The sequence below is a fragment of the Moschus berezovskii genome, chromosome 3, assembly GCF_049115385.1.
Source record: "Moschus berezovskii isolate FMDL1 chromosome 3, NW_MosBer_1.0, whole genome shotgun sequence".
Classification (NCBI taxonomy): Eukaryota; Metazoa; Chordata; class Mammalia; order Artiodactyla; family Moschidae; genus Moschus; species Moschus berezovskii.
This window is the reverse complement of record NC_142462.1, coordinates 117202548-117223907: the sequence shown is the minus strand read 5'-3', so window position 1 is coordinate 117223907 and position 21360 is coordinate 117202548. Positions and strand designations below refer to the sequence as shown.

Sequence of the window (21360 nt, the reverse complement as noted above, 5' to 3'; positions counted from 1 at the left end):
TAACCCACCACTGACCTCCCTGTGGAAGGACCCTGTTCCTTCTCTTGTGTCGTTGTTCTAATCCCCTCTCCGCCAGCTTCTGCACTAGGCCTGCCACACAGTGTCCTATAAATGTTTAATCAAGCAGATTACTGTATTCCATTTACCACCATGTCACCAAACGGTGACTTTTCACAAACGAAGCCACTTAGCTGCCCTCTCTCTCTTGCTCACACGGCCCGGATTTCTAGCTGAAACTGGACCCAACCTCTAAACTGCTTATTTACCTGAGGATATTGCTCTTACTGGAGTCAGAATGAAACACCAGAGGGCCTGGAATTTTGATCCTGTTGTCACAAAATGAACTTGCTCATATGTGTATATTTTAGAACTGCCAGCTTTCCAAACTTCACATGTATAGGTGAAGCACCTCAAAAGAATTTAAGACGCAGAAAAAAACATACCAACAGGTGATTACAGCCTGAAAGCACGCTCTGTCCAGAGTCTTTTCAATCCTAAAAGCAAATCACCTGGATTCGGTCCTGGACGGCCCCCCACCCCCACCCCAGCACCTGTTTCAATTTGGCCATCGCCTCCCACTCAATGTCAGATGGGAGGACGCCGCCATGAGAATTTTAAATTCTTAAATAAAGAAGGCAAGAAACCTTCCGTGAATGAAAAGTCACAAAGAGCACGCCTGTAGGATGTCTCTTCTGTGCCCGCCGCCCCGCTCGTTTTCGGTGGTCTCAAGCCCGTGAAAACCGAGACCAAAACTTTGAGCAGCACGCGTGGCCTCCGGGGCTCCTGCCACGGTGCCCATCCGAGGCGTGTAGACTTCGCCCTGTGGCCTGGCTTCTTCTAGCTCGGGGCTCTAGGGAACCTTCCGGTCGGCACGGGGTTTGGGGGCTTAGGCTTGGGGGAGCCTCAGTGGAGCAGTGGTCTGGGGCTCCCAGGATAAGTGACTCCCTCAGTCGCCTTCCCCGGTTCCCAAGGAAGGACTCCGTCTCCAAGGCGCAAGCCGCCCCGGAGCCCAGCGCCAAGGCCAGAGCTGGTGGGCGCTGCTGACCGCCGCCTCCCGGACGCGGGCCCCGCGTGCAGCGCCCCCGGCCCTCTCGGCCGCGGCGGGGCGGGCCGCAGCGTGGCCCCCGGGCCGGCGCCCTGCAGCTGCCCCGCGTGCCGCCCTCCCGGGCGGGCCTCGCGCACGCACACCTGCCCGCGCGCGAGGCTTCTTTAGGCGGCCGGCGGCCCCAAGCGGGAGTCCAGGCCATGGAGCCCACCCGGGAGCGGGAGCGCGGCCCGGAGTTGCGGGGTGAGTGCGCGGGAGCCCGGGGGCCCAGCGGCCAGGCCTCGAGAGCTCGGGAGGGTCGAGGCTGGGCGCTGAGGGGGATTCAAGGGGGTGTCGCGGGCCAGGGAACCCACCCACAGCACCCTTCCTTTTTGGGGTTCTGATCTCTCTACGACGACAGAGAATGAGATGGCTGGATGGCATCACCAACTCTGTGGACATGAGTCTGAGTGAACTCCGGGAGTTGGTGATGGACAGGGAGGCCTGGCGTGCTGTGATTCATGGGGTCGCGGAGAGTCGGACACGACTGAGCGACTGAACTGAACTGATCTCTCTACACGCAGAGGAGGAAAGCTGGGTTGAGGCTCTGCTGTTCTAGGTTCCAAGACCCATCACCTTTCTTACCAGGGCCTATCACCCTGATTTGTTATTCTTCAGCCACTCAGTCATGTCCTACTCTTTGCGACCCCATGAACTGTAGCCTGCCAGGCTCTTCTGTCCATGGAATTCTCCAGGGAAGGACACTCCGGGCAAGGGAGTGCCGTCCCTTCTCCAGTAGGTCTCCCTGACTCAGGGTTGAAGCCGGGTCTCTTGCACTGGCAGGCGGATTCTTTACTGCTGAGCCACTTCAGGAAAGCTATCACTCTGATCCATTGCCTTCAGTGACCACCTACTGTGTACCAGGTTTGCTAGATTCCAGTGCTCCAAAATTACTGTAAAACCAATCTGTCCCTTCTTCCGCATTTCCTTATCCAGCCTCTCGGCTTAGTTATGGAGTAGAAGCCTGCAAACCCTGGTCACCAGCTTGTACACCACGAAACAATCTGACAAAGCACCTTAGCCTGTGACCTGCATCTTTCTTTACATGTTGTTAGAAAGCTGTTCCTTAAGCTAGTCGATCTCATGCAACTTTCATTAACAAACAAACAAACAAAAAAAAAAACCAGAAAAACTTGCTCTTGGAAACTTCCCTGATGGTCCAGAGGTTAAGACTTGGCGCTTCCAATGCAGGGGGCCTGGGTAGACCCCTAGTGGAGGAACCAAGATCCCACATGCTGTGGGGGCCAAAACAAAACACCAGTGAGCATTCACTTAAAAATATTAAAAAAAAAATTTTTTTTAATAAAAATATTCCAGTTTTGTAAGAAATAACACAGCAGCACCTTGACCTGAGAGAGTTCTGGAGGTTATGAATAAGCTGGGAGGGAAATGAGGGGCAGGTTGGTGACCCTTGGAAGGGCTCCGTCTAGTGAACAAGAGCCCTCTGCTGTGAGTTTGGGCAAGTCACTGAACTCTGCCATCCGCATTTCTTCATCTGTTAGAGGGAGAGATGCCTATGCCTTCCTCACAGGGATTAAATGCAGACCGGACTGATCTCTGAAAGGTGCTTAGCTCCATGCTCAGGACCTGGTAAACTCCTGATGAATCAGTCATCGCTCAGAAAAGGACAGACAAGCTGGAGGCTGAGTGATGGGAACCTTTAGTGCCTGTCAGGTCACCCTTCCATACCTGTAAAAGGGGGGCTGGCCTGGGCTTCAGGCCCTTGGCTGAGGTCCCGCTTTGCAGGGAGGGGATGAGGGTGTGTATACGGGTGAGGATGGTCAGTGAGGAGAGGGTCAGTTCTGTGGGAAATGAGGGTAGACATTCCTGTTAGCTCCCCTTTGATGTTCTTGTCTGGGCCCCCGGACACCACTCAGTTCTGCCGTGTCCCTGCTCTGAGCCCTGATGCTGTGTCCGGAGCAGGACTGGGATCCCGTCTGATCAGCTGTAGAGTCTCCATCTTAGACTCACAATCCAGGTGTCTGGGAGAAAACTGGGAACTCCCAGGGAGTAGTGGGTTGTGCTCAGTCATGTCTGACTCTTTGCGACCCCGTGGACTGTAGCCCACCAGGCTCCTCCATCCATGGGATTCTCCAGGCAAGAATACTGGAGTGGGTTGCCATTTCCTTCTCCAGGGGAACTTCCCGACCCAGGGATCGAACCCAGGTCTCCCGCATTGCAGGCAGACGAGTTCCCTCAAATTAGGATTGCTCCCCCACCATCTAGGTTCACGAGCTCAGACCCCTCTCGGTAGCATCTGTGTGCTTTCGCTTTTCCAAGCTCTGTATGTACATATGTGTTAGTAGCTCAGTCGTGTCTGACTCTTTGTGACCCAGTGGACTGTAGCCTTCTAGGCTTCTCTGTCCATGGAACTCTCCAGGCAAGAAGGATTCCCTCATGTGATCCTCACAGTAGCCGAGTTAGGAAGGTATGCCTGGAACTGTTACTGCGTTTGCTAAGTAGACAAGTGAAAGCTTAAGGTCAAACAGGATACTAGTTGCAGACCAGGAAGCACATCCTCCTGAGCCAGGCTCTTCCTTCTCCTGGGCTGAAGTCAGGGTGCTGTCTTTGCACAGGCCAGGGGGGTGGAGGCAAGTCCCCTGCTGCCAGGCTGGAGGAAGAGGAGGAAGCCCTGCAGAGGTCAGCCCCCCACACTCAGGATGCTCCAGGCAAGGACGTGCCCCTTTCCTGCACCATCTCTGGGGAGAAGCGGCCATCAGAGGCCCCTGGGGAAGGGGCTGGGGCTGGAAGAACCTGCCAGCGCCCCAGCCCAGGGGCTCTCCATGAAGACAGGAGCCTGGCCTCGCCTAGACCCCAGCCTCAGGGGCAAGGGCCTCCCTTCCCAGGGACAGAGGGGAGGCCGGGGAAGAGGCTCTACTCTCCAGCTGCCGGCGAGCAGAAGAAGCCTGGCGCTGTGGGTCCGGCCTCGACGGCATCTCCTAGCAGCGCTAACCCGGCTCGGGCCACGTACAACCCGGTGCCTTGTGGGTTAGGCCGGGGGTCCTGCCATGTGGCCAACCTCCTCAACACACTGGCCCAGAACAGCCAAAACATGGAGCAGGAGAAGAGGTCCCCGCAAGTGACCTGCCAGGTCCGGAAAAAGACCCGCACCCTGTACCGCTCGGGTAAGTCCCTGATATGAGAGGAAACCTGAGGGACTCTGGGGAAAGGTGGACCCGACAGAGAACATGGCCCCAGGAGACAGCAGTGCAGTTAGCTCATGCGTCCCCTTGCCTGGAACTTCTCTTGGCCTCTGCAGGGCCATGACTTCTGACCCTCTGAGGGAAAGGTTGTGTTTTCTTATCGGAACATGGAAGAAACAGGAAAGTAACCACCACGCAGCTTCCTGCCACAAAGCCTGAGCTAGAGAAGGCCCCAGCCCACTGGGGGAACTTAGCCACCAGGCTGTAGGAGGCCCTTGGGTTGGGGACAGTGGTCCCGCCTGGAAGGCGTGTGTTTCTTCTCTGCTTCCTCATCACTGGTGTTCATCATCAAAGCCAGTGCTTTCTTCTTCCAGACCAGCTGGAGGAGCTAGAAAGGCTCTTCCAAGACGACCACTATCCAGACAGCGATAAGCGCCGGGAGATTGCCCAGACGGTGGGGGTCACCCCCCAGCGCATCATGGTAAAGGGTGCTGACTCCCCCGGTCTGGGGATGGAGGGGGGTCCATGTGCCGGGACTCTGGGGGAGCTTAGCAAGTACTCAGCAGCTCCCCAGCGGGCTGGAGCGAGGCCTCAGCAAGGGCTGTGTTCTTGCCTGTTTCCACCCAGCCGCAGCATTAGATGATACAGGAAAGTGACTCAGACCCCATCTAGATGAACCCTTCATGCCAGTCTGAGTGGTGCAGGGACCTCCTCAGTCACAGCATCATGGAGCCTCAGGCTCTGCCCTGTTCCTCAAGCTCTTCAGGTATCTCTTCCCCTATAGGTGTGGTTCCAGAATCGCCGGGCCAAGTGGCGAAAAATAAATGGGAAGGAGAGTAAGGATGCACCTGCCGGTCCCGCCCCTACCCCTGCCCCCGCCAGCAACCAGTGCAGGTAAGACTTTCTCCTCTTCTCGGCCCCTCCCCGTGGGCAGGACGTGGGGTCTAAGCTGGGATCCCGGGGTCTAGAAGGGGGAAGGTGCTGGAAGGCTGGGCACATGATGGGGTATGTGTGTGCGAGTCAGTTAGCCATGTTCACCTCTCTGCAACCCCAGGACTGTAACCTACCAGGCTCCTCTGTCCGTGGGATGTCCCAGGCAAGAATACTAGAGCGGGAGGCCATTCCCTTCTCAGGGGCTCTTCCTGACCCAGGGATCGAACCTGGGTCTCCCAATCTCAGGTGGCTTCTTTACCGTCCGAGCCAGAGTTGTTGGCTGATATTTAGAGGGATTTGGACCAGGTGGGGTTGGGAGTTGCCAGTGCCTCGCAGGGAGACAGAGCTTGGATGTGTAGGTCCCTTTCCCTGCATGGAAGCCCCGGTCATAGACCAGGGACCCCTTGACCTGCAGTCTCCAATCCGTCTGCCTCCAGCTCTGTGGCCGAGCTGCCACCTACTGAGTTCGCAAACCTGGAGCCTGGGACCCTCCCTCAGGATTCCCTTCCAGGTGAGCCGACCCCCTTCTGAGGGTTGTCTGGGGAATACAGCAGAGGGCTCTTTCTTGGAAGACCTGGGAGTGGCCAGAGCTCTCCACGGTTTTGTTCAGCGGGGCCCCTTGCACTCTGACCCCCTCCAGCACTGCCAAGGCTGCGCCCCTTCCCCGTTTTCTTACTCTCACAACCCCCTGTGGACTTCTGTTCCCAGAGCCGTCCATGCTGCTGACGTCTGACCAGACTCTGGGCCCAAACCTGCAGAATGAGGGCCCCCAGGGAAGGCCTGTGACGCCCCCACTCTTCAGTCCCCCACCTGTCCGAAGAGCCAATCTTCCCTTTCCCCTCGGCCCTGTCCACGCCCCACAGCTGATGCCGCTGCTGCTGGATACCCTGGGCAGTGACAGCAGCCACAAGGATGGCCCTTGTGGGTTGTGGGGAACAAGGTACTTGTCTGCCACTTCACGGGGGCGCCGTACTGAGCTATCCTGAGCTATTCTGAGCTATTCTATCTGAGCTATCCTGAGCTATTCTGAGGCACAGAAGGAGGAAAGATGGATGGAGCTTGGGGGGGGAGAGGGTAACTGAGAGATGGGGTTTTATCCCCCTACCCCAGACAAGAATACTGGAGTGGGTTGCAGTTCCATCCTCCAGGGATCTTCCTGACCCAGGGATCAAACCTGGGTCTTCTGCATTGCAGATGATTCTTTACTGTCTGCGCCACCAGGGAAGCCCCGAGAGAAGCAAGGAGTTAGTAAATGTACTGAGGGTTGTAGGGTGAGGGGATGGGGAGGGGAAGGATCAGGACATCACAGCGTGGAGGAGGAGAGGGTGAGGGGCTGGAGCAGGAAGAGGAGGCTGCAGCAGGCCTGGGGTTTGTGGAGAGGCAGGTGGGGGGAAGGGCGTGGTAGGAATGAAACCATCGGAGCCTCAGGAAGCTCTCCTCTGTCCCCACAGCATCACCCCACCTGCTGCCTGCTCATTCTTAGAGGATCTGGAGCCCCAGGAATGCCAACCCAGCAGCAGCCAGCCAGGACCGTTCCCCTTCTCCCAGGCGCCACAGACCCAGTTCTTCCAACACCCGCAGCCCCAGTTTCCATGCCTGCACCCCTTCCCCTTGCCCAGTTCACTGACTCCGCCACTGCCTGAAGACCCTCTCTTTGCCTTGTCCTGTGGCCCCGGCGGGGGCTCATCCCAGGGCTATTTCCCAGGCCCTCCGTCGGGGCCTGTCCTGCTGCAGCCGCCGGGCGGGAGCGTGGGTGAGTCGGGGATGGAAGAGAAGGGCCCCCCCAGTGTTTGAGGAGGGTGAGGGGGAGAGAGCTCCAAGATGGAGGCTGTCTTGGTGAACCTCTTCGTCCTCCGGTTTCCTGGAGGTTTCAGAGCAGAGTAAGAGAGAGCTTTGTGCGTGTGTTAGTTGCTTAGTTGTGTCCGATTCTTTGCAACCCCAGAGACTGTAGCCCATCAGGCCCCTCCGTCCATGGGATTCTCCAGGCAAGAACACTGGAGTGGGTTGCCATTTCCTTCTCCAATGCATGAAAGGGAAAAGTGAAAGTGAAGTCGCTCAGTCGTGTCCAACTCTTAGTGACCCCATGGAGCCCTACCAGGCTCCTCCATCCATGGAATTTTCCAGGCAAGAGTACTGGAGTGGGGTGCCATTTCCTTCTCCAAGATAGCGAGCTTTGGAGGGAGGCAAAGCCAAGCATGGAGTCCAGCTCAGTCGTCACTAGTTCTGAGCGTCCTGGATTCTGAAGTGGGAATACCATTCCCATCTCTTTGAGGGCTTGGTGAGGACTAGGAATGATGGGCGTGAAGCACTCGTTGCAGAGTAGCTGGCAGCTGATGGGAGTGTCCGAGGGGCCACCTGGCCCCCGGAGATCCCGGAGTCACTGCCCTAGGAGGCTCAGAAGCAGAAGGGGAGAAAGCCTCCGGGTCCCGGCTCCTCCCGCCCAGCCCAGCCCGCAGTGCACTGTCACTGTGCCCAACCCCAGGCCCTCGCGACACGGGGAGGGGTTACCTGGTCGTGAGGGGAGACCCACTGGGGGTCCTGACCCATGTCCCTGTGGGGCAGGGAGGGGCTCTGTCACAAGACCGCGCTGGGGCCCCTTCATGCCGCGCGCTCTGTGCTGTGTGCTTTGGCCCACAGGTACGGTGCCCTGGGCCGACCCCTGCCTGCCAGACTTGCCGTTCCCCAGTGCCTTCTGTCCACAGGCTCTGGGGGGCCCCCCGGGAGGGGACGGCTGCTTCCTGGACCTGTTTGCCACCCCCTACGCGCAGGCTTCGGGTAGGCCGCCTTCCCCGGGCCTCGCCCAGATGCCCGAGAGCACCCCGCCTGCAGCGGGAAGACCCCCGCTCAGCCAGGCCCAGGAGGAACCACTGGCCGCCCCAGGGGAGCGGCCCCCGGCCCCCGAGGAAGAAGACAAGGGTAGCCATGGCCCCTAATCGTGGGGCCGAAGAACCAAGCGGCCGTCCTGCCGGAGATGGCTGGAGCACCCCGAGGAGATGGGGCTCGAAGTTGAAGGAGAGACTGGACTCCAGGGCTCATTGTGCCAAATGCTGATTTGAGAAGGAAGAGGCCTGGCCCCGTCCATCCTTTCCCCACACTTGTGCATGGTGGGCCTGAAGAAATGGAGTGGGGGCCTGTGTCACCTCTGGAGGGTGTACCGTTTATGTTGTTTCCTTTCCTTGCTTCACAGATGAGCCAGTGGCCACCATAAGCAGTAAACTGTCTCCTCTTGGGTTTCTTTCTCTGTAGTTACATGTCTCCCTTCTCACACTAGTGGAGACCATCGTGTCCTTCACTGCCACCCATTCAGCTGGGCAGCTGTGTCCTGGGTGGCCCAGGAGGGACTGACCCTCTGGGGCAGGATCGCGTGGAGCCTGGCATCCTTCTGGGCCCCGTCTCTCCTGCTGGGTGAGGAATGGGGCCTCCTGGGCCTGGTCTTTGGTCCTATCTTTAAACCATGTTCTTGTCTCAAACCCAGAAGTGAGCCTGAACAAACCTGAGCCTGGGATTTTTTCTGGAATTTGGGCCCTGCAGGGATGGTAGCTCTCAACCTGTAAAGAATCTGCCTGCAAGGCAGGAGACCAGGGTTCGATCCCTGGGTATGGAAGATCCCCCCAGAGAAGGGAATGGCAGCCCACTCCAATATTCTTGCCTGGAGAATCCCATGGACAAAGGAGCCTGGTGGGCTACAGTCCATGGGGTCGGGAAGAGTCAGACATGACTGATGCAACTAACACTTAACTAGGGATAGGATGATGAGAGAAGCTTGAGGCTATTTAGGCCAAGTCTCTAGAACTGTGAACCATGACTTATTTTCCCAAAGCTCTTTTTCTGAGTGGAGAAGGGATTGGGTAGGAATGGGAAGACCAAGAAGAAGATGCTCTTCTATATATATATTTATGTATATGTATTTAGTACCCACATCTGATGACCCCACAGGCTTCCCTAGTGGCTCGGACAATAAAGAATCTGCCTGCAATGCAGGAGATGCAGGTTTGATCCCTGGGTCAGAAAGATCCCCTGGAGAAGGGAATGGCAACCCACTCTAGTGTTCTTGCCTGGAGAGTTCCATGGACAGATGATCCTGGCGGGCTACAGTCTATGGAGTCGCAAAGAGTTGGACACAACTGAGCAACTAACACACTTCTGATGACCCTGCAGTGTCCAAATAACTAGAATTTCAGGGCTATTGACAAACCACTGTGCACTTGAGGAGTGTACATGGGGTGTCATTCTGGACCTCCAGTTCTATGATTATTGGAAAACAATTTTTTTTTTCAAAAACATGTATTATATCCATCATACTAGTTCTAGGGTCATGGACCATAAGAGCTGAAAAGGGAAAGTATTGAGAAATGGAGAGGAATCACCTTTGCTACACAAACACAGGTCTGGGTATCTGTGCAGGGTTTTAAAGAAATTCCATGGACAGAGGACCCTGGTGGCTAGAGTCCATGTGGTTACGAGAGAGTCAGACACGACTTGGCAACTAAACAACAACAACAATTATGATGTAACCGGGTCTTTTAAAATATACCTCTCTCTCTTGCTTTCACATTTTGTCTCATGACACCCACGAAATGAGCAGGCAAAAAACAGTGTGAGGGGAAAAAATTATTCCACATAAGGGGTAGAAGACAGTAACTGTTCAGTTCCAACCTATGTTTCCTCTCTTGCCATCAGTTACCACAAGATACTGCTGCTTTCAAAGCCCGCAGAGAGGCTGGGCATTTTCTCGTCCAGATCTTTACTGATTTAGGCTCCTGCCGCTCAGATGAGTAAGCGCTTCCCTGGTGGCTCAGTGGTAAAGAACCTGCATGGCAATGCAGGAGATACAGGTTCCATTCCTGGGTCTGAAAGATCCCCTGAAGAAGGAAATGACAACCTACTGCAGTAGTCTTGCCTGGAAAATCCCACGGACAGAGGAACCCGGTGGACTATGGTCCATGGGCTCATGAAGGAGCTGGGCACAACTTAGCAACTAAATGATGGCAACAGCTACATAAGTAATGCCCTGTATTTTTAGCAAACAGTAGATCTCTAAAGCCAAGAACTGGAGGGTGATGGGCTTCAAGATTTGTTCTTATACACAAAGTCTTAGGCAATCTAATAATATACTGAAAACAAAATGTGTGAATTGAGAATGAAGGAAAGACCAAGGGAAAACGGTGAAAACATTTTAGAAGCACAGCATCCTGGGCTGACAAGTCCAACCAGCTGGCAGATGCAGGAGTGAGCTCTACACCACCACTGATGGAGCATCATGAATTCTTAACTTTCCAGTGGGGGCTGCAGGGTTGAGGGGGAGCCTATAGAATTTTGAAAGCTTTAATTGTAATGAAGTTCTTTCTTCTGCTAGGAGAAAGTCAATATTGTTTAACTGAGTTTTGCTTTGCATTGTGCTACAAAGAATAAATCTAGTATCGTAAGATCTGAGGAATGTACGTCATTCCTCAGAGCCCTAGCGTCAAGGGGCCTGGTCTCTCTCCCACCACCTTAGACGCCTCTTTTCAACAGAATATGAGCTTGCACGTGCTCCTTATAAGAGTGGTGCCCATGGAACAGGATAAAAAATCCAGAAATAAATTCATGTATGGCAAAGGAGGTGAGGATATACAATGGGGAAAAGACAGTCGCTTCAGTAAGTGGCTCCTATAAAACTGGACAGCTACATTAAAAAGAATGACATTAAAACATTCTCTAACAATGTACACAAAAATAAAATAGATTAAAGACCTAAATGTAAGACCAGACATTGTAAAACTCTTAGAAACAGGCAGAACATTCTAATAAATCACAGCAATAATTTTTGAATCCACCTTCTAGAATAATGAAAATAAAAACAATAAACAAATGGAACCTAATTAAACTCAAAAACTTTTGCACAGAAACACAAACCATTAAAAAAAAAAAACCCACAGAATGGGAGAAAATATTTACAAATGAAGCCACTGACGAGGGATTAATCTCCAAAATATACAAACAGTTCGTGCAGCTCAATAAAAAAAAAAAAAATTAGAAAATGAGAAGATCTAAATAGATAGTTTTCCAAAAAACACATACAAATGGCCAACAGGTATAAGCAAAGATGGTCAACACTATTAATTGTTAGAGAATGCAAATTGAAACTACAATGAGGTATCACTCACACCAGCCAGAATGTCTACCATCGAAGAATCCACGAACACAAATGTGGAGAGGGTGTGGAGAAGAGGGAACTCTCGTATACTGTTGACGAGAGTGTAAATTGGTACAGCCACTATGGAGAACAGTATGGAGGTCCCGAAAAACTAAAACTGGAACGACCACATGATTCAGCAATCCCAGTCCTGGGCACGTATCCAGAGAAAACCATAATGGGAAGAGATACATGCACCCCAGTAATCACTGTAGCTGTTTACAACAGCCAAGGTGTGGAAGCAACCTAAATGTCCATTATTGAGCTTGGTAAGGTAGTTTGGAGTCCTTACATAAATTAGCCATATATTTGCAATTTGGTTCTCTCTGTTCAGTATATTGTATGAGTTTTACAATCAAGTCATTTATTATTAGTAAACAAGATATAAATATGGAACATTTTGACCTCTGAAAATATTAATAAGCATTTCTTTTTTTTTTGAGTACAGAGTTAAACTAGCTAAAATATTCCTTAACTCTGTTACTGTCCAGGGCTATCCTTTGCCATATCTAGGATTTTGGGGAAAAAATCTTTGCTGTATGATTCACTAAAAAAAAAAAAAAAAAATTCTCTTTATAGCACTCTAATAATTTAACATTCTTGGAAACCTAGCAACATAAATTAGTTTGGCATGAGTCATTCATAAGGAACACCTATTGCCTTTTATGATTATTTTTAATCTATATGTTCACAAACCATCTTTCGATAATCTAGCAATTTGTGAAAATATTGCATTAAATTAATTCTCCTTTAGTTTCTACAAATAATCTCTTTGAAAATTAGGATGATTGCTTCTATTAAATTTTAGGCAGCCTCTCCTGTTCTGCTCTGGAAGAAATATAGAATTGTTTAAATCAGCTATAAGCATCCTGTTTGTGTTTTAAGACAATCTTGTGTTCTTTGTCCAATCCTTTTCATTTCTAGAATGTTATCCTTTCTGGAGAAGACTAGCTAAAGTGAGAGTCAGTTGTTTTTGCTTGCTCTGAATTCCATGTTTACCTTATAATGTCTGCCTTGAGAAGCACATTTATTCTTTTCCTTTCTCCCCGTTCCAAGTTTGGTTTTATTATTATTACCATTGTTGGTCTTAATGTCAGTATTGATTTTTACTATGTTTTGCAGCGCCGAGTTTCTTATGAACTCTTTGAACACTTTGAGATAATATCCTTAAAATTCCAGGATGTGCTTCCTTTTAACTTTTACATCTTTTTAGCTCTTTACCTTTTAGATGACTTCTTTCATTCTTTGTTATAATTATCTGTGATTACACAGAACATCATAGTTCCACATTCCTCTGAGCCATCCCCACTTGGAAGGCTCTTGAGCAAGTTAGCTCTAGCTTTTGTTTTGGATTTGGTGAGAATGAGTGAGCTGACACTGTATGCTGAAGCTCCAGGGCCAGGCAACTCCTCCTTAGATTGCAGGGCATGCGCATATTAGTCAGGTGGGGGCTTCCCTGGTGCCTTAGTGGTAAAGGATCTGCCTGCCACTGCAGGAGAGGAGAGTTCTATTCCTGGGCCAGGAAAATCCTCTGGAGAAGGAAATGGCAACCCACTCCAGTATTCAGTTCAGTTCAATCGCTCAGTCTTGTCTGACTCTTTGTTACCCCGTGGGCTACAGCACACCAAGCTTCCCTGTTCATCACCAACTCCCAGAGCTTTCTCAAACTCCTGTCCATCCAGTCAGTGATGCCATCCAACCATCTCATCCTCTGACATCCCCTTCTCCTCCCACCTTCAATCTTCCCCAGCATCAGAGTCTTTTCCAAGAAGCCAGTTCTTTGCATCAGGTGGCCAAAGTATTGGAGCTTCAGCATCAGCATCAGTCCTTCTAATGAATGTTCAGGACTGATTTCCTTTAGGATGGACTGGTTGGATCTCGTTGCAGTCCAAGGAACTCTCAAGAGTCTTCTCCAACACCACAGTTCGAAAGCATCAATTCTTCAGTGCTCAGCTTTCTTTATGTTCCAACTCTCACATCCATACATTACTAATAAAATACTCCACTATTCTTGCCTGGGAAATCCCATGGACAGAGTAGAGTCTGACTGGCCCTAGGGGTTGCAAAGAGTCGGACTCGACTTAGCCACTAAACAACCACCCTCCCCCATCACCAACCCTCCCCCAATCCCCTATTCTCTGGATCTGATTACCCTCCAAAAGGGTAAACTCTGCAATCTCAGAGTGTGCAGCTCGCTGGAGCAGATTCCTTCCTTTTGACTCCAGAATAAAACTCTTATATGCCTCCAACTTTATTTTTTTCGGCTCAAAATCATTGCAGATGGTGACTGCAGCCATGAAATTAAAAGACACTTGCTCCTTGGAAGGAAAGTTATGACCAACCTAGATAGCATATTAAAAAGCAGAGACATTACTTGCCAAACAAAGGTCCGTCTAGTCAAGGCTATGGTTTTTCCAGTGGTCATGTATGGATATGAGAGTTGGACTGTGAAGAAAGCTGAGCGCCGAAGAATTGATGCTTTTGAACTGTGGTGTTGGAGAAGACTCTTGAGAGTCCCTTGGACTGCAAGGAGATCCAACCAGTCCATCCTAAAGGAGATCAGTCCTGAGTGTTCATTGGAAGGACTGATGCTAAAGCTGAAACTCCAATACTTTGGCCACCTCATGCGAAGAGCTGACTCATTGAAAAGACCTGGTGCTGGGAAAGATTGAAGTCAGGCAGAGAGGGGGACGACAGGATGAGATGGCTGGATTGTATCACCGACTCGATGGACAAGAGTTTGGGTAAACTCCGGGAGTTGGTGATGGACAGAGAGGCCTGGTGTGCTGCTTCATGGAGTCACAAAGAGTCAGACAGGACTGAGCAACTGAACTAAACTGAACTGAACTGAAACCTCCAACTTAAGCCTGCATGCTCACAATGTTTCCACTAGATGGTGATCCACCACCACTGTAACCATGGCCCTAAAGTATCCTGGTTGTACACAGTAACAAAGCCCATAATAATTCTTTTTGTAAAACACCCTAGAGCCACTGAGATCAGGTTTAAAGATACTCAGGTCATTTGGGCTGCAACTTAGTTTGCCAAATAAATATAGAGTGTTCAGTTAAATTTGAATTGCTGATAAAAAACAATTTTTTTTAGTATACTTCCTGCAAGAGGGGGGTGACCTGTATTTTCATTTGCTAAATCTGGCAACCCTAGCTGTAGCGCTTTCCTAGGGACAACTACATCCACCATAGCTTCACAATTGAGACTGTCCAGGAGCCAAGAGCCGGGAGTTGGCCTCTGTATCTCTACTCAGCTTTCTTGAATTTCAGGCTCTGAACAGTCCTGTTCACTTAGTATTTTCCTTCCTCCTGTCATCATAACCCTAAATATAGGCTACACACATATCTGAAATAATGCTCTAAAATCTTTTGGAATCCTACTCTATTTTCTGTTCCTGCTAGTCACATTATTAATTATTCATTTATATATTTCTGTGCTAGTCGATTTGAATGTATTTTGAAATGCATATTTTAACATCACTTGCACTAACAGAAGATAGGAAAATAGGCTGCAAAAGACAATTTGGCTTTTGTTGATTTCATTCCAAGTCGTAAATGGTCTTGACTAGTTAAGAGTAAGTCTTTTTTAGAGGTGAAGAATTGCCTTCATTCACCTAGAAGTGGTATCATTTTAGGCCCGAGAGAAAATCTGGGATAGTTAACATTCTCATACTTGCAGTTTAGTGTATAATGTTCTTTCAAAAATGCCCTCTCACTTGAATTCTGAGAAATGAAGGCAGATGTTCACTCCATCACTCAGGGGGGATTTACAGGCAGCAATAGCACTGGTGAACGAGCACAAATAATAAACTGTCTTTCCAAGTCTCAGGGAACGCACAGTCTCGCTGGGGAGTCAGACAACACAAGTGACCATTTACAAACCATAGGCGGGCGATGCTGGTGGGAACTCAGCCATGAGAGCCAGCTGAGATATATGTCCAGAAAATGCAGCAGCCATGTCCACTACGGCTCAGAAAGCTTCAGAGGCCAGGGCATTCCTCTTAAAGGAGAGCAGAAGTGGGATAAGCAGAGAAGGAAGAGCACTTCAGCCAGAAGGGACGCCAAGTGGAAGGCCATTGAGACTGGGAAGACGATTAGGGAGAAGGTCGCAGTGGCTGGATTTGTATGTAGAAGAGGCCAATGGAGGGACCGTGGCCGAGGAGGCTGGTAAAGGACAGAGCGAGATTGTGAAAGTGAAAGTCACTTAGTCGTGTCCGACTCTTGCGACCCCATGGACTGTAGCCCGCCAGGCTCCTCTGTCCATGGAATTCTGTCCAGGCAAGAATACTAGAGAGGGTTGCCATTTCCTATTCCAGGGGAAAAGGCCCAAATTCAATGCTGGGATGCTGGAGCTGTATTCTCCGGGCCATGAAAGAGGCAGTGACATTTTTCACTCATGCACATTTCACTCATTGCCCAAATTTGGGTTTTAGAAAGACAAAGGGAGCCTAAGATTGCCGGGCTTAGAAAGGAGACGCAGAGAAATCAGACCAGGCTACTACGGAGTGAGTCTAAGTGAGAAATGATGAGAGGCTGTAGCTAAAGAAAGAAGAGGGTCAGGTCTGAGAAATCTTTCAGAATCAGAAGCATTGTAGTATGACATGACAAGAAATGAGTTGAAAGGACTCAAGGAGTAAGAGAAGAGGAGAAAGACTTTGGTGATTAAGAAATGCTATTGATTGTGAAAGGAAATAATGGGGTTGGAGCGAATACCAGGAACAGGGAGGCCGTTTAGTTTGTGCACGTTGAGGCTTTTGTTCCTGAGGTTGTCAGGGTGGACATGTCTAGGGAGGAAAATGGGGAGCTAGGGTCCGGGAGAAAGACTAGAGGTTACTGTTGAGCTTCTTCAGCATAGAAAACACTAGTTGACGTCACGAGACCATGCAGAATGGCTCAGACAGAACATAGCACGGAAGAAAGTGGTCTCAGGATGGACTCAGGGAAATGCCAACAAAAGGAAAGTATAAGAGGAAAGGGCGGCACCAAGATTGGTGAGGAATGGGCAAGGGTAAAGATTGCCTGCAGTGCAGGAGGGTTAGGGTGAGGGTGGAACGATCTGGAAGGGGTGCTGGTGAGGAAAGAGGCAAAGCCCATGTGGGTCTGGAGAGGGGGCTGGGCAAATAATTGTGCAAATCAGATTGTTTTATCCCAGTCTACAGAGGAAGACACTGATATTTCAATGATTTCCAAAGAATGCCTTGACTGAGAAGTCTTTTGAGTGTTTTATTTTCCACCTCACTAAATGCAGATAGAGAGTCTTGCTTCCTGAATGCCAGTATATCATCTAAAAGCTGAAAACTCTGAGTAGGTAAGACGCTATCAGTGATGGAAAGTTTTATGTATATTTTATGAGACCACAATAAGAACTGAACTAGCTCACTTACTCAGAAACTGATCCTCAGACAAAATATTAATGATGGTGGTAGCCATTTATTTAGCATTTACTGTGTATCTAGCTCTTTAATAGGGAATTTAATTTCATAGCAACCCCAGAACGTATCCTTCAACAGATGGAAATCAGAGACACAGAGAGGTTTATGTATTTGTCCAAAGTTGCAAAATAAGTAAATTTTGGATGGGATGTCAACTATGTCAGGAGGTGCCAACTTCAAGCAGCAGTGTATTTTGATAGCTGTGTATGTGTGTGTGTGTGCTCAGTCATGTCTGATTCTTTGTGACCCCATGAGCTATAACCCACCAGGCTCCTTTGTCTGTGGGATTTTTCCAGGCAAGAATACTGGAGTTGGGGGAGATAAATTAATAAAAGGAGGTCAGAAGGTGGGGATGAATGTAAGAAAACAATGGGTGTGATCTCGATTAGATTTAGAGTCAAATACCTCCATAGACCCTTGGTCTGTACTTAAGTAACTTATCCACTCAGTAGCGTCTGATTTAAAAAGAAGTAGGGACATTGTGAGACATAAGACAGAGAAGGGAGCATGGTAAAAAGGGAAAAGGAAGCTCCATATTCCAGAGCTGGAGAGGGACAGGCCCGGAGGGGAGTGAATCATAGATAAGGGGCCATGTGAGAGGAGGAGGCGGGGCTGGATGGCTGGGGTGGGTCCAGACTCCTTCAGTTCAGCTCAGTTGCTCAGTCGTGTCCGACTCTTTGCGACCCCGTGAATCACAGCACACCAGGCCTCCCTGTCCATCACCAACTCCCGGAGTTCAAACTCATCTCCATCGAGTCGGTGATGCCATCCAGCCATCTCACTCTCTGTCGTCCCCTTCTCCTCCCGCCCCCAATCTTTCCCAGCATCAGAGTCTTTTCCTGAAGCTAATTAGAGGGGTAAAGAGAATACAGTCTAACCTGAAATCGCTATAAGGCACTCTTCCACAAAGACTGACGGTGAAAAGACTGCGAGTAGATAGATCAGTGGGGACATCATGCTAGTGTCCAGGAATGAGGTATTGAGATTAAAATAGTGGTTTGTCAACAAAGGTCCGTCTAGTCAAGGCTGTGGTTTTTCCAGTCATGTATGGATGTGAGAATTAAAGAAAGCTGAGCACAGAAGAATTGATGCTTTTGAACTGTGGTGTTGGAGAAGACTCCTGAGAGTCCCTTGGACTGCAAGGAGATCCAACCAGTCCATCCTGAAGGAGATCAGTCCTGGGTGTTCATTGGAAGGACTGATGTTGAAGCTGAAACTCCAATACTTTGGCCACCTGATGCGAAGAACTGATTCATTTGAGAAGATCCTGATGTTCGGAAAGATTGAGGGCAGGAGGAGAAGGGGATGACAGAGGATGAGATGGCTGGATGGCATCACTGACTCGATGGACATGAGTTTGGGTAAACTCTGGGAGTTGGTGATGGACAGGGAGGCCTGGCATGCTCCGGTTCATGGGGTCGCAAAGAGCTGGACATGACTGAGTGACTGAACTGAAGAGAACAAGGGGGCTTCCCCGGTGGCTCAGATGGTAAAGAATCTGGGTTGGGAAGATCCCCTGGAGGAGGGCATGGCAGCCCACTTCAGTATTCTTGCCTGGAGGATCCCCATGGACAGAGGAGCCTGGCAGGCTACAGTCCATGGGGTTGCAAAGAGTTGGACGTGACTGAGCGACGAAGCACAGCACAGCACAGGAGAACCAGGGGGCTTTCCTGGTGGCTCAGTGGTAAAGAACCTGCCTGCGATGCAGGAGCTGCAGGAGACATAGGCTTGATCCCTGGGTCAGGAAGATCCCCTGGAGGAGGGCATGGCAACCTCCTGCTGTATTCTTGCCTGGAGAATCCCATGGGCAGAAGAGCCTTGGTGGGCTACAGTCCATGGGGTTGCAAAGAGTTGGACGTGACTGAGCGACAGAAAAACAACGAGGAGGATAAGAGGGAAGCAGTCAGTGAGAGGGATGCTGGGAAGAAATCAACAGAACGTGGCTGCTTGGGTCGGGGGGAGGGTCCAACTGACCTCAGGTTATGGTGCCCCGGCATCTAAGAGGAGGATTACTCATAAGATACGGAAATCCAGAGGAGCTGGCTTCTGCCTCAGCCTTAGAGCCCCTGTATCTTTGTGTGTCACTTGCACATTTTGTTTCTTAGCCTCATTGCTCTGGTCAAGTTGCCTCAAGTGCATCCCTTCCTGTGCAGTGTACTGTCTGAGAATGGAATTTCCACCCACAGAGACTCCGCCCATCCTTCCTGGGTGGAATCCTTCGCCCTGCTGTTGCTTACACCATCCTTTCCATCCAATTCCGCCCAGTGTGTACTTCCCGCTTGACACCCTCGTCCCAATCTGTGTACCTGGAGCCGCCAGGAGTGCAATCTGTTATTCAGAAGTCCCCTCCGAGCCACCGTCGACAGCAAGCACTGAATCTTCCAAGCGCTGCAGTTCACCTACTTCATTCTCTTGCCTTCTTGTCCATTATTCATTTTGGTTTGACTTTCTATTTCCTACGATGCTCAAGCTCAGTCACTCAGGCGTGTCCGACTCTTTGCGACCCCGTGGACTGTAGCTCGCCAGGCTCCTCCATCCATGGGATTCTCCAGGCAAGGATACTGGAGTAGGTTGCCATGCCCTTCTCCAGGGGATCTTTCCGACCCAGGGATCGAACTCGCGTCTCCGGTGCCTCCCACACTGGCAGGTGGGTTCTTTACCACTAAGCCTCCAAGGAAGCCCTGTTATTTCCTATAACTCTTCATTATTTGAATCCGTGAAATCAGCTACATTTTCATACCCAGGGAAATAAAATGTGTCCCCAGAACTTATTTAAAGGACTATTGTCAAATGTTTGAAAAAACATAATTTATACATTCATCTTCTTGGATTTTCAACTGGAAAACTCCTCCTTCATCTTTTTTTCCCTTTTATTTGTTAATGCCAGTGTCACTGATTTCAAGGAGGAAGTCCAGTGTCTCTGCACACACTCCATCTTCTATCAAGGATCCTCTTGTCCTTTCCTCCCCTAAAGCTGAGGACCCACACACACACACACACACACTCTCCACTCAGGAAACTCTCCAGTTTGTAAGGCCCTGCTGTTCAAGGATGATGAATGCCTGCAAAAGCCACACCTTATCTTTCTTTCCAGTCTGTTGCCTGGCCAAGGTTAGTCCAATCACTAAAACCTGTTTATTAACCAATCCACAAGTCTGACTGCCAGCTTGTCTCACTTTCTTAAGCCACAAAGACCTTTGGGGTCCGTTCCACTCCAACAGCGGGTGCTTTTCTCATCCCCAGTGGTGGATCTCAGAAAACACTCTACAACTGGCTGGATGCATCCCATCCACGGGGCCCTCTTTCCTCCCTGCCTTTTCCTATTCTTCCCAAGGCTGCCTCCGTGATGGCTGGAATCTCTTGCCAGACTTGTGGATTCTTACAGACTCTACCAGGGTCTTCCCTGGCCTGTGGGCCTCAGCCACTTTCCCCAGCAGTCTGAACTCTCTCCCTGGCGTTTTGGGTCCCTGAGTCTCATGAGCAGATTGAGAAACTCCGTGTCATTCAGTGCAAACTAACGCGGCTACTTCGGGCTTTCCATCGGCATTGTTCAGAGGTAATTGCTCAGGTAAAACGCCAGGAAAATTTCTATCTGCCCACTGGTGCTTCTGGGGAGCTCCTGGGCCAGACTCAGGCCCCTTCCTGTAGCAGGCTCTGCCCTCGGGGCGGTGACTCACTCACCAAGCAGCTGGGATCAGTAGTCACTCCCTCCCAGCTCCCTTACCAGCTTGGAAAAAAAAAAAAGTTTACAGCTCACACCAACCCACCCTTTGCTTCCCTAGTTGCCGGTGCCCAGCCTTCCAGGAAAGAAGAGACAAGACACCCTCTTTCACTTACCTGTACTCCCCGAGGGGTCTTCCTTCAGCCGTCGCCTCGCTCTGGGGGTTTCCCTGGAAATTCTGCCAACTGAAGGGATGCTGTGCTTCACCTTCTTTCCAGGAAGAGGCTGGAGAAATTTCCACTCCATAATTGGCATTGGAAAGGGATGGGTTGGAAGAAATGGGTCGAAAGCCATTAGGGATAGAGAATGTTTTCAGTCTACCTGAAACATGACTAAGTCTGGCGGCTGTATCCCTTTAGCTCAGTTGCTTGTAACCTTTGGCCCCTCGGCACACCTGATTTCAGAGTCAGGAGATTACGTTAAACAGCAGGCTTTGAGCCACTGCAATCACGCAGCTCCTGAGTCATTGTGGCAGATGCAGCTCTAAGGTAACTGAGCAGTGTGAGTGATAGGGTCAAGTCACTGCCGGCAGAAGGATATTTACCTAGAGGTGTGGAGAACCAAGTGCAAGCACGCCCAGGTCTCAGTGATGTGTCTCCAGGTGGGTGGGTGAGGTTGTTTTGTCTATAAACGGCTGCTGCACCAAAATACTGCATTTCTAATCGGACTTCATGAACCAGAAGAAGTTATGATAAGGAGAGCATTACTAAATAGAGACAATTATGGGTAGATCGACACGGGGTCCAAGAGGAAACTGGGTTTAAATATGTGGGGGATAAATATGTGTGTGAAAGGAGGAGAGCCAGGGAATGTAATTTCTTTACATTTTCAAAGACTTTTAAACAACTTCTATCCCAACAA

General features: G+C 50.2%; 1 protein-coding gene across 2 annotated transcripts; it reads left to right on the top strand.

Annotated features, from left to right (window-relative positions):
• The first annotated feature begins 1245 nt into the window (after window positions 1-1245).
• NOBOX (NOBOX oogenesis homeobox) lies at window positions 1246-8093 on the top strand. Of its 2 annotated transcripts, XM_088832911.1 has the most exons (8): window positions 1246-1288; window positions 3661-4209; window positions 4602-4708; window positions 5012-5121; window positions 5598-5671; window positions 5869-6100; window positions 6612-6913; window positions 7798-8093. In XM_088832911.1, the coding sequence occupies exons 1-8, from the start codon at window positions 1246-1248 to the stop codon at window positions 8091-8093; spliced, it is 1713 nt and encodes a 570-aa protein (XP_088689037.1). The 2 variants fall into 2 exon arrangements, with proteins under 2 accessions (XP_088689037.1, XP_088689041.1); XM_088832915.1 differs by lacking the exons at window positions 5598-5671; window positions 5869-6100 and having other exon boundaries at window positions 1246-1270.
• Window positions 8094-21360: the final 13267 nt, after the last annotated feature.